At 40.5% G+C, this 14,125-nt stretch overlaps 1 protein-coding gene across 1 annotated transcript in view; it reads left to right on the top strand.

Annotated features, from left to right (window-relative positions):
* The window catches only part of Prp16 (ATP-dependent RNA helicase l(1)G0007), an 89,908-nt gene that overhangs the window by 70,355 nt on the left and 5,428 nt on the right, over positions 1-14,125 (top strand). The window contains exons 12-20 of the mRNA XM_034975589.2: positions 4,499-4,678; positions 7,896-7,979; positions 8,750-8,900; positions 9,001-9,098; positions 9,712-9,939; positions 11,011-11,182; positions 11,711-11,852; positions 12,373-12,533; positions 13,284-13,524. Coding sequence (XP_034831480.1) covers positions 4,499-4,678; positions 7,896-7,979; positions 8,750-8,900; positions 9,001-9,098; positions 9,712-9,939; positions 11,011-11,182; positions 11,711-11,852; positions 12,373-12,533; positions 13,284-13,524 — 1,457 coding nt within the window. The remainder of the gene's footprint in view (positions 1-4,498; positions 4,679-7,895; positions 7,980-8,749; positions 8,901-9,000; positions 9,099-9,711; positions 9,940-11,010; positions 11,183-11,710; positions 11,853-12,372; positions 12,534-13,283; positions 13,525-14,125) is intronic.

The raw sequence follows: 14,125 nt of genomic DNA, 5'->3' as shown, positions 1-14,125 counted from the left end.
TCGCCAGACCTTTTATTTGGTGAATGACCTGCCGTCCTTTTAACTTTTCAAAATTGATACTTAGTTGATACTATTGAAAATACACACAATCGCAATTTTTCCAAGGACTAAAAAAAGTAATGTGAAAAAATGTTCACAAGAAAACGTCTATGCTTTAACAAATGGATTGATTGATAAAAACTGAACTATACAAAGTTGGGTGACTAAAATATCGGATCATAGGATAATAGGACAACACCTCGTAACTAAATTTTATGAAGAAAAAATTGATAGGTTTCTAAAAAAATATTGTCACTATTTTCGTTCAATTTATATTTTAGAATGATAATGGCCCCGATTCTCTAGTCTCTCTCTAAACTAAATTTAAAATATCTGCATCCTTTTCTTTTCACTAATGCTAAAAAAGGAACGGAACATGACTTTCACATTTAAAGACTCTAAATTTTAGTGCACAATACAAATTTAAACAGTAGGTTCGCGAGTGCGTGCTAAAATCACGGGTTTTACCATCTAAAAATTAAATTTAGAAATGTCAAACTGCTTCTGTCCTTTTCATATTACAATAGTAAGAAGAGGGTGCGAATACTCTAAAATTAGGTTGTGCTTAGAATCGGTGCCAATGTGACTAATTCCGTTGTACACAATCTCTAATCTAAACTAAAATGGCACGTCTAAATCTATTGCTATCCCTTTCATAATATTGCTTGCGGAAAAGGATATCACAATGTTTAGACATGTTAATTTAGTTTAGTCTAGAGATTGAGTACAAGAGAATCGGCCCCATTTTCCACCTTTAATTTTTAAAAATACATATTAATTAATTTTAAGTTAGAGGGCGTCTTTAGGTAATCAATCATTCAGAAAATCTGCCAAAAGACAGCAAAGTATAGTACCGGGTCGAGATGGCAAACGGGGTAGGTATGAGGCGGGGGCCGGGCGCTCCGCACACCCGTGGGGTGATTACGTAAAACGTTGCCGTAGCGACAGCAACGCGACAGCAGTAGCAATGCGATAGTTCATTTGCTGTCTCTCTTCTTCAACTCTTTTGCTTTGTGGCTATTGCTGTCTCTCTCTAGCCGGACGTTTGACAGCAATGATCGCGAGATACGTTATCACCCCGCCGTACTTCACCAGCGCTCGCCCGTACCGGGTTAGCGCGGCGGCTGTGCGGGTGTGCGGGGTGTTGCTTTCCCGATTGCCATCTCGACCTGTCGTATAGTTATAGATACCTACTTTAACCCATCAGACTTCTTCCATATTTGAACTTTTAATAAATCCTCTAAAAGACATTCAAATGTGCGTGGGCGATATTGGAAATGTAACGAAGCGGTAAACAATGCAATCCTCCAACGCAGCTGCGACTTTCCTTCGCTTGAGAGCTTTACAATAGCCTTTTAGTAGATAATTGCCATATCTCCCGCAGACATCTTTTGTATCTCAATGTTGTTAGGTTCTGCTTATCATTTTAATCAAATCTATGTTAACCCACTCCCATCTGAGACTGCATCATCACTTTTTAAAGGCGAGATCTCATTCAATTTCTTTTTTTACATACCAAAAATCTTTGAAAAACCCCCGACTCAAAAACCTCTAAAAATTAAAAATTAATATGTATTGGCTGGTATTTAGCTCTTTAAGATTAACTAGAAGGGGACGTGGGTACGCAGACCACTAAAGTGGTGGATTTAAGATTTTTTTAATTCCCGGTATATGCTCGGTAAGGCCAGAGTGAACTAGAGTGAGGGAACTCTAGATCCTGAATCGAAGATATGTATATGAATATGACTATGGTGACGTAAAAAAAAGAAAAATAGGACTGCTAGGGCTACCTGCGTCTAACGTACTAACATTTGACGTCTGCCAGTGACGTCGAAGCCTCGACGTTTTGTTAGGTGTTCCCTCACTGTCGTGAACTGTGGTAGGACACTTTGAATCCGCACAAAAATTACATTTATTGTCATTTTGTATGGCACACCGTATCTAGCACACTTGTATGTGTTCATATCTGTGTGATAAACTCTGTGATAATTAAACAGCTACGAATAACAATTTGACAGTTACATGAAGCAGGGTTGGTGATGTTTAAACAAAATTTTAAAACAAATCTTGTAAACACTATTAACTAAAACACTGAGAAAAAACATACATAGTTATAACACTAAGTACCTACATACATTGAAATTCATTCCCTTAATAAACTAATCTTTTGTATATGTACAAGTCTCATTTTTAAACAAATTGCGGTCTCCTTTAATAACAAACGAGCCCCCAAGCCAAGGGTCGTGACCTCCAGGTTGAGAAACGGATCTAGAGAACGTAGCCATAAATTATTAACACAACAGAAACACTACGAAATAAAGGATGGATTTTGAAGTAAGTGTGTCTTGTTTGACTCAATTTTGAATAAAACAATTTTGTTACAAATATAACTTCTTTTTATTTTCCAAATCAGTTTTTAAAATTTCAATTTTCAAAAGCCTCTCTTCTCTTTCCAATGTATATAACTCGTTTTTGTGCTGTATTTCATTTTTCATCATCTGCTTTTTTAATATTTTTTCTTCCAGTTCTTCTTCAATCATTTTTTTCTGCAACAAAGCTATTTCCAATTTTCTTTCAATTAGTTTATCAAGAGGCCTGTTTTCTTTCGGTGCACCTAGAAAAGAAACAAAATAAACTACATATAAATAAAGATCTTTTAACGTGAGTGCCTATAAACACTATAATTACAATCATATCATATTTTCTATTTTTTTAAATTAGATATCAATAATTTATTTTTTGTCAAAAGATTTGCTCTGGCTGACTGATCTAGCTATCAATGCCAGCCGTTTAGGTTAGAAACTTGAATCCTTTTATGACGTAAGCACTCAATAAGAAAGTATTCTTGGAGAATTCGTACCTAGGGAGGTTAAATAAGGAGTTAAAAAAAAGTTTATAACATCGTACTTTAGATATGACAGTTGAAGATGGCGATTGTGTTTTTAAAAATCATCCATATACCTTAAATAAACACTTACCCTGTTGTTCAGAGTTATATATATTGGTCAGAGTTATACTCTCTCCCCCTTCCGCTGTCGATGAAATTATGCCTTGCACTTTTTGTTCCATTAGTGTCAAAGATGGTGCGTCATTTACGCCGCTACCTGTTTGAGTACGCTTCTCACGGATTAGAGATTTTTTTCGTGCGTCTCTTTTGAGGGATTCATACTTTATTTTGAGATGTTTCGCATTTCGAAAGCGATAGGTCCCGAATCCGGAACTGTTATATTCTGCCGCTATGGCCCTCCACGCTTTTTCTTTCTGTTGCCAGGTTATTGAATTGCTTTTCTTATTTTCGACGATATTTTTATACGGCTCTATGAGAGAGATGAGTCTTTCAGTTTCCTCGCGAGTGAAGTTTTCGCTTCGCTCTCGTTTTTTGGCGTTATTCATGTTGATTACTTTCGACGCTTTAAAAATTGATTAAAATAACAAATAAACAGTCTCAACACCACACTATAAAACAAAACACCAAAATTGTAACACAAATCACATGTATAAACAAGTCAAGAGTCAAGACTCAAATGGCCGTAGCGCAATGGCGTCACTCTGCGTGCGATTCGTTTAACGTAATTTTATTTTTGTTATTATTATTAAATATTCAAAAGAAAGCAGAAATAAAGTAAAAATCAAAGTTTTTTTCAACTGAAACGTGTAGCTAATGTATGTTGTCGCAATCATGCATGTATTTCGGCTTTAATAAATAATATTTTAAAATTAAGATTTCGCCTTTGTGATGTGAGCGTCGTCTCGTAACTACCTAAATTGGAACGTAGCGCTCAACATGCGACGTTGCCGCCCCGCGCTCCGAGCTTCAGATAAACTCGCAGATAGTTAACTGGTCGATATTATCCGTTATTATCTTATCTGAGACCTGACCGGTTGTGCGGTGAAACAGAAAAAATATAAGTATAGACAGATTCATCCAGCAGATGATTTATCTGTTAGATATAGCTAAGTATAGTTAGACGATGTAAAACCTCCGTCAATATTTATGATTTTTTTATTTGTAGGTCTTACTAATCTTATTTCATTCAAACTTGGAGTTGAAAAGTAGTGAAAAAAAATAAAGAAAAACCATCAAGTGTAAGTCGGACTCGCAAACGAAGGATTCCGTACCATCTTTCAAGATCTAACACTACTAGCCGCATCGGCTTCGCACGGGTAGCTTCTTACAATTTTCGTATGGATTTCTAATTCTTTTAAAAATAAAATATAGCCCATGTTACTCAGGAATAATGCAGCTTTCTACTAGTGAAAGAATTTTCAAAATCGGTTTTATAGTTCAAGAGATTATCCCCTACAAACAAATTCAAACTTTACTTCTATATGATATTAGTAAATAATAAAGATGTACTTACCTAACTTTTTGTGTAATTAACCGACATCAAAAAAATGAGGAGGTTCTCAATTCGTCGGAATCTTTTTTTTATTTAAATCTATCATCTTTTGTTCACAGGTGGTCGCCCGTCGTTCAGACCTGAAGCTCATCGTTACATCTGCCACAATGGACTCGTCGAAGTTCGCCACATTCTTCGGTAACGTGCCAACATTCACCATCCCCGGACGAACCTTCCCCGTCGAGACATTCTTCGCCAAGAACGTCTGTGAGGACTACGTGGACGGCGCTGTCAAACAAGTAAGAGTTTCTTTTTAGCCTTGCTCGTCACATTGGTCAAAGTTCTTCACATTCTTCGTTAACGTATCCACGTTCACCATTCTCAGACGACTTCACCATCAAGACAATCTTCACCAAGTTTCACATGTAGCCTAGACTATGCGTCCTTTCTCATCCCTGATCAAGTCAGGCAGTCAAAGTCAGACAGCCGAAGGAAAAAATTGGCCAAATGCAAGTCAGACTTGCACACAAAGGATTCCGTACCATCGTATAAGAAATAACACTTTTTAATTTTTATGACCCAAAATGGCGGTCAGCGGTTTTTTTTTTTATTTGTTGTTATAGCGGCAATACATTTTTCGTGTAATTTTCAACTCTCTACCTATTACGGTTCACGAGATACAGCCCGCTGACAGACAGGTGGATGGACGGACGGACGGACAGACAGCGGAGGCATAGTCCCGTTGGCACCTTTCCACTACGGAGCCCAAAATACGAAGAAAAATATTATTTCTCCTGAAACTGCCATAGTTTTTGTTACCATTGGCCATAAAAATCGCGTCGTTTTCGATTAATTTATGAACACCACATGAATTAAATTGAAATAAATAAAATATCAATAGCGTTAATCACATCACGTTGCATTACCATGCTACAAGATCTAACGCCTCCAAATATAAATGCAATTAAATTCAAATCTAAAACTGTACCTACAAGTCTAATCCTACGTAAATTAATTTTTCTTTGAAGTCTATAGCTCCTTACTCCTTTTAAATAAGATCGATTATCGCGTATCATAGAAAAGGAATATAGACGTAGTCTAGGAACCAGCTGTCAATTTGTTCAAAGTTTTTTAGATCGATTAAATTAGTTGTACAGTACGCGGCAGAAAGTAATCGGTCTTTAGAATGACGTTTCGGCTTTGTAGAGCGCTGTCTCACTCACTCATACCCATATGATGTTTTGTCGGTTTCAACGACAGAGACAACGCTGTACAAATCTGCTATCTTCTTCTAAAAGTCGATGTACGTTACTTTATGCCGCGAACTGTACATAAAAGCTGAAGTTACCTGAATCGACGGGACTCAGAGGCGGATTATCCCTAAGGCAAACTAGGCACGCGCCTAGGGGCGCAGTCAGTCAGTCACCTTTTCCTTTTATATATTTAGATTAAACAAATTGTTAGCTGTTTCTTAGGCTATAAGGAATGTAGACAGTGCATTTTGCAAGTCTAGCCGCCTGGTGTCAACGAACTGCTGGCCCGAGACGGCTTTGTAACGCCGCGCCGCAGCTTCGCACTTTCAAAATGCTTTAACACTAACTTGGAGTAGGGTAATCATTATTCAAGTATACTATAGCTGCCCCGGCGAACTTCGTACCGCCTAACAGACGATTCGTTTTCGGGATTTTTTAAATTTTTGTCTCCGTAAGAACCGTCGTCCATCCCCGTACTTCAAGGAATATTATGAAAAAAGAATTAGCGAAATCGGTTCAGCTGTTCTCGAGATTTGCGATCAGCAACACATTACATATGCTACTTTTTATCCCGGAAAATCAAAGAGTTACACGAGATTTTTAAAACCCAAATCCACGCGGAAGAAGTCGCGGGCATCATCTAGTTTTTATATATAGATTTAAAATCGGACAAGTTTAGTACGCGACAGGTTGAGATTGCAAACGGGGTATGAGGCGGGGCGACTGCGGAGCATCCGCACGTCACCCACGCTATCCCGCAGCGGGTAAGCGCGGGGGCTGTGCGGGTGTGCGGGGCGTTGCCCACCCGCGATTGCCGTCTTGTCGCGTACTTGGTAGGAGTCTTTTTGACAACCTCCCTGGCGCAGTGGTGAGCGCTGTGGTCTTATTAGTGGGAGGTCCGGGTTCGATTCCTGGCAGGGGTTTGGAATTTTATAATTTCTAAATTTCTGGTCTGGTCTGGTGGCTTCGGCCGTGGCTAGTTACCACCCTACCGGCAAAGCCGTGCCGCCAAGCGATTTAGCGTTCCGGTACGATGCCGTGTAGAAACCAAAGGGGTATGGGTTTAATAAAAATTGCCATACCCCTTCCAGGTTAGCCCGCTATCATCTTAGACTGCATCATCACTTACCACCAGGTGAGATTGCAGTCAAGGGCTAACTTGTATCTGAATTAAAAAAAAAAAAAAAAGTCTGTCTGTCTCGCACACAACGGATTCCGTACCACCGTACAAGAATTAACACTTAATCCACAGTGCGTGCGCTTCTATGTAGTTCTATAGCTCACAGATTTTGCGGGGGAAAACGTACGGAAATTTACCGTAGTGCGCGCTAACTCTGAACGATAACATTGAATAAAACTTGTTTTAAAGATCCCGTGGAAACTTCTATTTTGCAAGCTATATCTGTACCTTTCGTCAAAATCAGTTACACGGATGGGCCTCGAAAAACTAGTACACAGACAGCAGATACACTTTCGCATGTATAATATTAGTATGAATTCTAATAAGGCTTTTATTTATTTTCCGACGTAAAAAAGGAAAATGCTATTATCCAAGATGAAAAATTGATTCTTCGTTATGAAAATTCATTAAACTAAAATTGATTTACTTATCATTTAGTTCTATTTTTGTTCAAAAATTTGGGTCACTTTGGTTACATTGCCTGAATGAAAAAGACTAAAACATTAGAGCAAATTTAATTTACTAATGGAGTCACTGGAAACACAGTAATTTAGTTGATTACTTCTACAGTTTGATATAGTATATCTGTACTTTATATATGTACTATTGTTACAATATACTAGTAGGTGTGTTGTGTGATTAATTTAATTAAATGGCACTCTACAAATTGCACTACGGAATATTAACAACCGCACACGCGCCGCGTACGCGGCAGAAAGTAATGTACATCGGTCATTAGAATGACATTTCGGCTTTGTAGAACGTTGTCTCTGCCACTCATACCTATACAACGTTTTGTCGGTCTAAACGAGAGAGACAATGCTCTACAAATCTGCTATCTCCTTCTAATATCGATGTACATTAGGTACTTTCTGCCGCGTACTGTATATCGATTTGACTGTTGAGGCTACTTTTTATCCCGGAAAATTGAAGAGTTCCCACAGGATTTTTTAAAAACCTAAATCCACGCGTATGAAGTCGCGGGCATCAGCTAGTGCATAATATATTATGTTGAAACAAAACCAAGTGACAAAATCTAAATATATAAATATTTCTAAAATTCTTAATTTTTTTTGTTTACAGGCTCTTCAAATACATCTACAACCAGATGAGGGTGACATCCTCATATTTATGCCTGGTCAAGAGGACATTGAAGTTACTTGTGAGGTAATGACACTTTATCATTCACAACCGATAGACGTCCACTTCATGGACATAGGTCTCTTGTAGGGACTTCCCACGCCAAGGTCTTGCGCCACCGCCTGAATCCAGCGGCTCCCTGCGACTCGTTTGATGTCGTCTGTCCACCTAGTGGGGCGTGTAGGCTAATAGCACTGTGCCTTTCAGTGTGAGGTCGCTATCCCAGCAACTTCTGACCCCAAGTTGTATCGGTTTTTCGAACTATGTGCCCTGCCCATTGCCACTACAGCTTCGCAACCCGTTGAGCTATAAAGGTTACTCTGGTTCTTCTACAGATCGCCTAAATTCTGATTTGATCCTGAAGACGACCCTAAGCTAGCTCTCTCCATCGCCTGATGAGTGACTGAGCTTTCCTATGAGGCCCATAATATCTACAGGCAATAATAATATGTGCCCTGCCCATTGCCACTACATCTTCGCAACCCGTTGAGCTATACCGGTTACTCTGTTTCTTCTACAGATCGCCTAATTTCTGATTTGATCCCGTAGACCCTAAGCTAGCTCTCTCCATCGCTTGATGAGTGACTGAGCTTTCCTAGGAGGACCATAGTTATTTATTATTCAACCAAGAAAATGTTGCACAGTACAAAAACTCCTTAAATTTAGTGCACACAAAAGGTAGACACAAAATGTTGAAACCTGATGGAGTGCTTTGTGGTACTAGGAAAACCTGTGTTAGCAATCTTTATCTATGGACAATAAAAATTTAGTGTTTAAATTTATGGTGAAATCCTCAGGTGCTAACAGAACGCTTGGGAGACTTAGATACTGCGCCTCCACTGACAGTACTACCAATCTACTCGCAACTACCGGCTGACCTGCAGGCCAAGATCTTCCAGCGCGCGCCGCCGGGGCAGAGAAAGTGCATCGTGGCTACTAACATTGCTGGTGAGATCTTATAGAACTCATTCAACATAACTAGTATATTGAGGAGGTTCAACGGTAGAACCTTTAGAAAAGAATTTTATCCTGTTCTATTCTATTTCAGAAACATCCCTCACTGTAGACGGTATAATGTACGTGATAGACTGCGGGTACTGCAAGCTGAAGGTCTACAATCCGAGGATTGGTATGGACGCCTTACAGGTAAATGCTAACCAATCATTCAATATCTATTCCTCTTGTATCGTCAAAACAGTGAAACTTAAAATCATCCATATTTTATACTGCAAGAACCGTCTTTGCGTTTTATACAAATTTTTTACTCAGCCAAATGCCTGAATAAAAAATTTATTTAAATAGCCCCTTGTACAGCTTTAAAGAACATCGCAGCAGAAAGGTTTTCACAAAATTAATATTGTGTGTTTTTGCCAAATGGCTATCTATAGAAATGGACGTTTGAGCTTAAAATTAGTAGATTGCGTCAAGCACAAAGAAACCAATATTGTTATCTATTTTTTTGTTGTTGGAAATATATAAATAAAATAAAAAGGATTCTGCTATAAGTACATTTCAAAAACGCGAGTAGCTGACGCTGGCGTTGTAACTGCTTCATGAAAACTAGGCAGGTCCAAATGACGTTCCCGCAAAATATGCTTCTTTCTGACCTACCAAAATCAACGCATGCATGGCAGGGCGTTTTCAGTTAGATGGAACAAATTTTAAGGTTAAGGGAACAGGGAGTTGTGGGGAAATTAGAAGGAGGCCTTTAGCCAGTCTTGGAAAATTACGGACTAATGCGAAAATTTCTCCTTTCAAGATATATCCAGTGAGTCAAGCCAACGCGCGTCAAAGGGCCGGCCGAGCGGGGAGAACAGGCCCCGGCAAAGCGTTCTGCCTCTACACACAGAGGCAGTTCCAGCAAGAGTTGTTACCGGCTACCGTGCCAGAGATACAGAGGACTAATCTAGCTAACACTGTACTGCTGCTCAAGTCACTCGGCGTTGAGGATCTACTGGCCTTCCACTTTATGGACCCGCCTCCACAGGTAAGCCCAACCCAGCCTTCACCTTCATAATTACAAATTCTTTCGGATAACCGTTATTACCCGCTACCTTGGAGGACTAATCTAGGCAATACTGTGCTATTGCTCAAGTCACTTGGCGTTGAGGTAAGCTCAACCTTCCACAGCCCACAGGTACACCCAACCTCCTTAGGCAAGCCTAAGCCAGCCTTCACTGTTATAATTCCAAATTCTTTCGGACAACCATTACTACCCGCTACCTTGCCAAAGATACAGAGCACTGATCTAGGCACAGTGTGTTATTGCTGTGTTATTGCTCAAGTCACTTGGCGTTGAGGATCCACTGGCCTACCATTTTATAGACCCACCTCCACAGGCAAGCTTGAACATTTTGAAAAGTATAGAGAGAATATGCGCTTGGAATGCCCCACGGATCGCCAAATATTTGGTACAAGGAATATTGTACCGCTGCCAAATGAGTAGTATAGCACATCGCAATTTATGTTATTGCCCGAATTCAGGGCACTCTTGGTAAAATTTCACTATCTCTAAGCTAAACTAAATTTACATGTCTAAATTTGGTGCTATGCCTTTAATGCTCCTAGATTTAGACCTGTCAATTTAGTTTGGTTTACAGATGATGTACAGTAAAATTAGTCACCGTTTCTCTCCATTCTTTTGCACAATTGAATGGAAGTCAGACAATCAGACATAATGTGGTCTTTGTAGAAAGAAAAAAGCGGTTGGTAAAAAAGCTGTGATAGCCTAGTGGTTAGGACGTCCGCCTTCTAATCGGAGATCGGGGTTCGATCCCGGGTACACACTTCTAACTTTTCGGAGCTATGTACGTTTTAAGTAATTAAATATCACTTGCTTTAACGGTGAAGGAAAACATCGTGAGGAAACCTGCATGCCTGAGAGTTCTCCATAATGCTTTCGAATGTGTGTGAAGTCTACCAATCTGCACAGGCCAGCGTGGTAGACTATGCCCAAACCCTTCTCACTCTGAGAGGAGGCCCGTGCTCTGTAGTGAGCCGGCGATGGGTTGATCATGATGATGATGAGAAAGAAATAAGCAAATTTTTCTTTTTCTAGGACACAATCCTGAACTCAATGTACCAGCTCTGGATTCTAGGCGCGCTGGACGGTACGGGGGCTCTGACCCCCCTGGGCCGGCAGATGGCGGAGTTCCCGCTCGACCCCCCACAGTGCCACATGCTCATAGTCTCCGCGGAGATGGGATGCAGCGCTGAAGTGCTTATCATTGGTGAGTATACCATTGTTTGTCTACGTTTACGATCGTGGCTAGTTACCACCCTACCGGCAAAGCCGTGCCGCCAAGCGATTTAACGTTTCGGTACGATGCCGTGTAGAAACTGGTATGGGGTATGGGTTTAAAAAAATTGCCGTATCCCTTTCAAGTTAACCCGCTACCATCTTAGACTGCATAACTACTTACCACCAGGTGAGATCGCAGTCTAACTTGTAATTGAATAAAAAAAACAAAAATCTTTATAGTTTTAAGTTTTTAACCGCGATGAAATAAGAGTCAAAGGTGGTTCTCACTTGTCGTCTATCGGGTCCGGATTTTAATCGAATTTTCCAGTGGCAAAATATTTTGTATGAAGCTATTCACACATGGATTGTGAATAGCTTCATACAAACTTGTCTGAAACTGATTTTGTGTCCAAATGTTCTGCCACATCCGAATAAAATCCAGGCCCGACAGCCGACAAGTGGGAATGGGCTGTCACTTTACTATCAAATGTGATGTTAATGTTTTATGTATTTTCAGTGTCAATGCTATCCGTGCCGTCCGTGTTCTACCGGCCGCAGGGACGCGAGGAAGAATCGGACGCTATCAAAGAAAAGTTCCAAGTGCCCGAGTCCGATCATCTCACGCTTTTACATCTGTACAACCAGTGGAAGTCCAACAAGTAAGATCTTTGCTACATTACAGCAATTAGTACCCTTATTATAAATGCGAAAGTGTGTTTGTTTGTTGGTTTGTCCTTCAATCACGTCGCAACGGATTGACGTGACTTTTTTTTGCATGGGTTTAGTTAACATAGGCTACTTTTTATCCCGGAAAATCAAAGAGTTCCCACGGTATTTTTAGAAACCTAATCCCACGCGGACGAAGTCGCTGGCATCAGCTAGTCTGGTTATAAGTTACGCCGATGTACCTGCGCAGAAATCGTATTTTTGAATGTCGCAAAAATCCCAATCAGAGAGAAAAACCAAGAAGTTGTTTCTATGCGCCATCCATTGTACGCGTGTATGTACATGGCGCGTAGGCAACAACCTAGTATTATGAGCTATATAGCACGAGGCTCTGTTGTTCTTGTGTTTAAAATCTTAACGTCAAGCAATAAGGTCTATATTTCATTGGTGTTTTGGTCAGCGTTAGATGGCGCTCTGCGCAGACGAATTTTACCAATGCGACTTATCTTCCAGTTACTCAAGCTCGTGGTGTACGGAACACTTCGTCCACGGGAAAGCGATGCGCAAAGTGCGGGAGGTGCGGCAACAGTTGCGGGATATTCTCACTGCGCAACGACTGCCCTTGGTGTCTTGCGGAACGGATTGGGACACCGTGCGGAAATGTATCTGCTCCGGTAAGTTTCATTTCAGGTTTTACGGTAGGTCTACATAATATTGCAAATTGCCCTTCAGGAAATTAATAAAACCGACAAAATATTTTTTTACATACTCGTAAATCGACTCAAACTGACTGACTGATCTATCAACGCGCAGCTCAAACTACTGAACGGATAGGGCTGAAATTGGGCATGCAGCTATGACGTACGTCATACGTGCGCTAAAAAAAGATTTTTGAAAATTTGACCCGGTTAAAATAGGGGTTGAAATTTGTGTAGTCCACGCAGACGAAATCGCAGGTACTGTATTTATATAAGGAGTAACTCATTCTATCGTTACCAAAAATGTGACCCAGGGAAGTCTCACAAATTCATGATATTTCGTATGAAGTCAAGCATTAACTTTCATATTATAACTAGCTTATGCCCGCGACTTCGTCCGCGTGGACTACAAAATTTCAAACCCCTATTTAACCCCCTTAGGAGTTGAATTTTCAAAAATCCTTTCTTAGCGGATGCCTACGTCATACTAACTATCTGCATGCCAAATTTCAGCCCGATCCGTCCAGTAGTTTGAGCTGTGCGTTGATATATGAGTCAGTCAGTCAGTCAGTCATTCAGTCAGTCAGTCAGTCAGTCAGTCACTTTTTCCTTTTATATATATTATAATTATTATAATTACTTCGACGCTACGCAATCTGCTTGAAACTGCATTTACTACTTTTACTACTTACACTATATCAGCGATATAATTATTATTATTTCTAGCCTACTTCCAGCAAGCAGCTCGTCTCAAAGGCATAGGAGAATACGTGAACTGCAGAACAGGAATGCCGTGTCACCTGCATCCCACTTCTGCGCTCTTCGGCTTGGGGAACTCCCCGGACTACGTGGTGTACCACGAACTGATGATGACGACGAAGGAATACATGCATTGCGTCACGGCGGTGGACGGGAGGTGGCTGGCTGAACTAGGACCTATGTTCTTCTCTGTCAAAGAGACTGGCAAGTAAGTAATTCTGAAAGTGATATCAATATTTTCTCGCAATTTCTAGATGCAGTTAGTAAATGAGAATAAACTTGTACACATATTGGTCAGTAAACTTCGTTGGCGCGATGTAGGATGTATGGCGAGAGATTGAAAATCCTTGTGGCGACATCTAGTTTTTGCATTGTAAGTTACTTCGTCGCAGCGTGTGGTGGCTGGCTATAGAACCCTTCGTAGCTGAATAGAAAGGTCGTGTCACCTGCATCCCACTTCTGCGCTCTTCGACTTGGGGGATTCCCCGGACTACGCGGTGTACCATGAACTGATGATGACGACGAAGGAATACATGCATTGCGTCACGGCGGTGGACGGGAGGTGGCTGGCTGAACTAGGACCTATGTTCTTCTCTGTCAAAGAGACTGGCAAGTAAGTAATTCTGATAGTGATATCAATATTTTCTCGCAATTTCTAGATGCAGTTAGTAAATGAGAAAAAACTTGTACACATATTGGTCAGTAAACTTCGTTGGCGCGATTTAGGATGTATGGCGAGAGATTGAAAATCCTTGTGGCGACATCTAGTTTGTGCATTGTAAGTTACTTCGTCGCAGCGTGTGGTGGCT

This window comes from Maniola hyperantus, chromosome 14 (genome assembly GCF_902806685.2).
Source record: "Maniola hyperantus chromosome 14, iAphHyp1.2, whole genome shotgun sequence".
NCBI lineage: Eukaryota > Metazoa > Arthropoda > Insecta > Lepidoptera > Nymphalidae > Maniola > Maniola hyperantus.
Note: the sequence above shows the minus strand (reverse complement) of the source record. Positions and strands in the feature narration are given on the sequence as shown.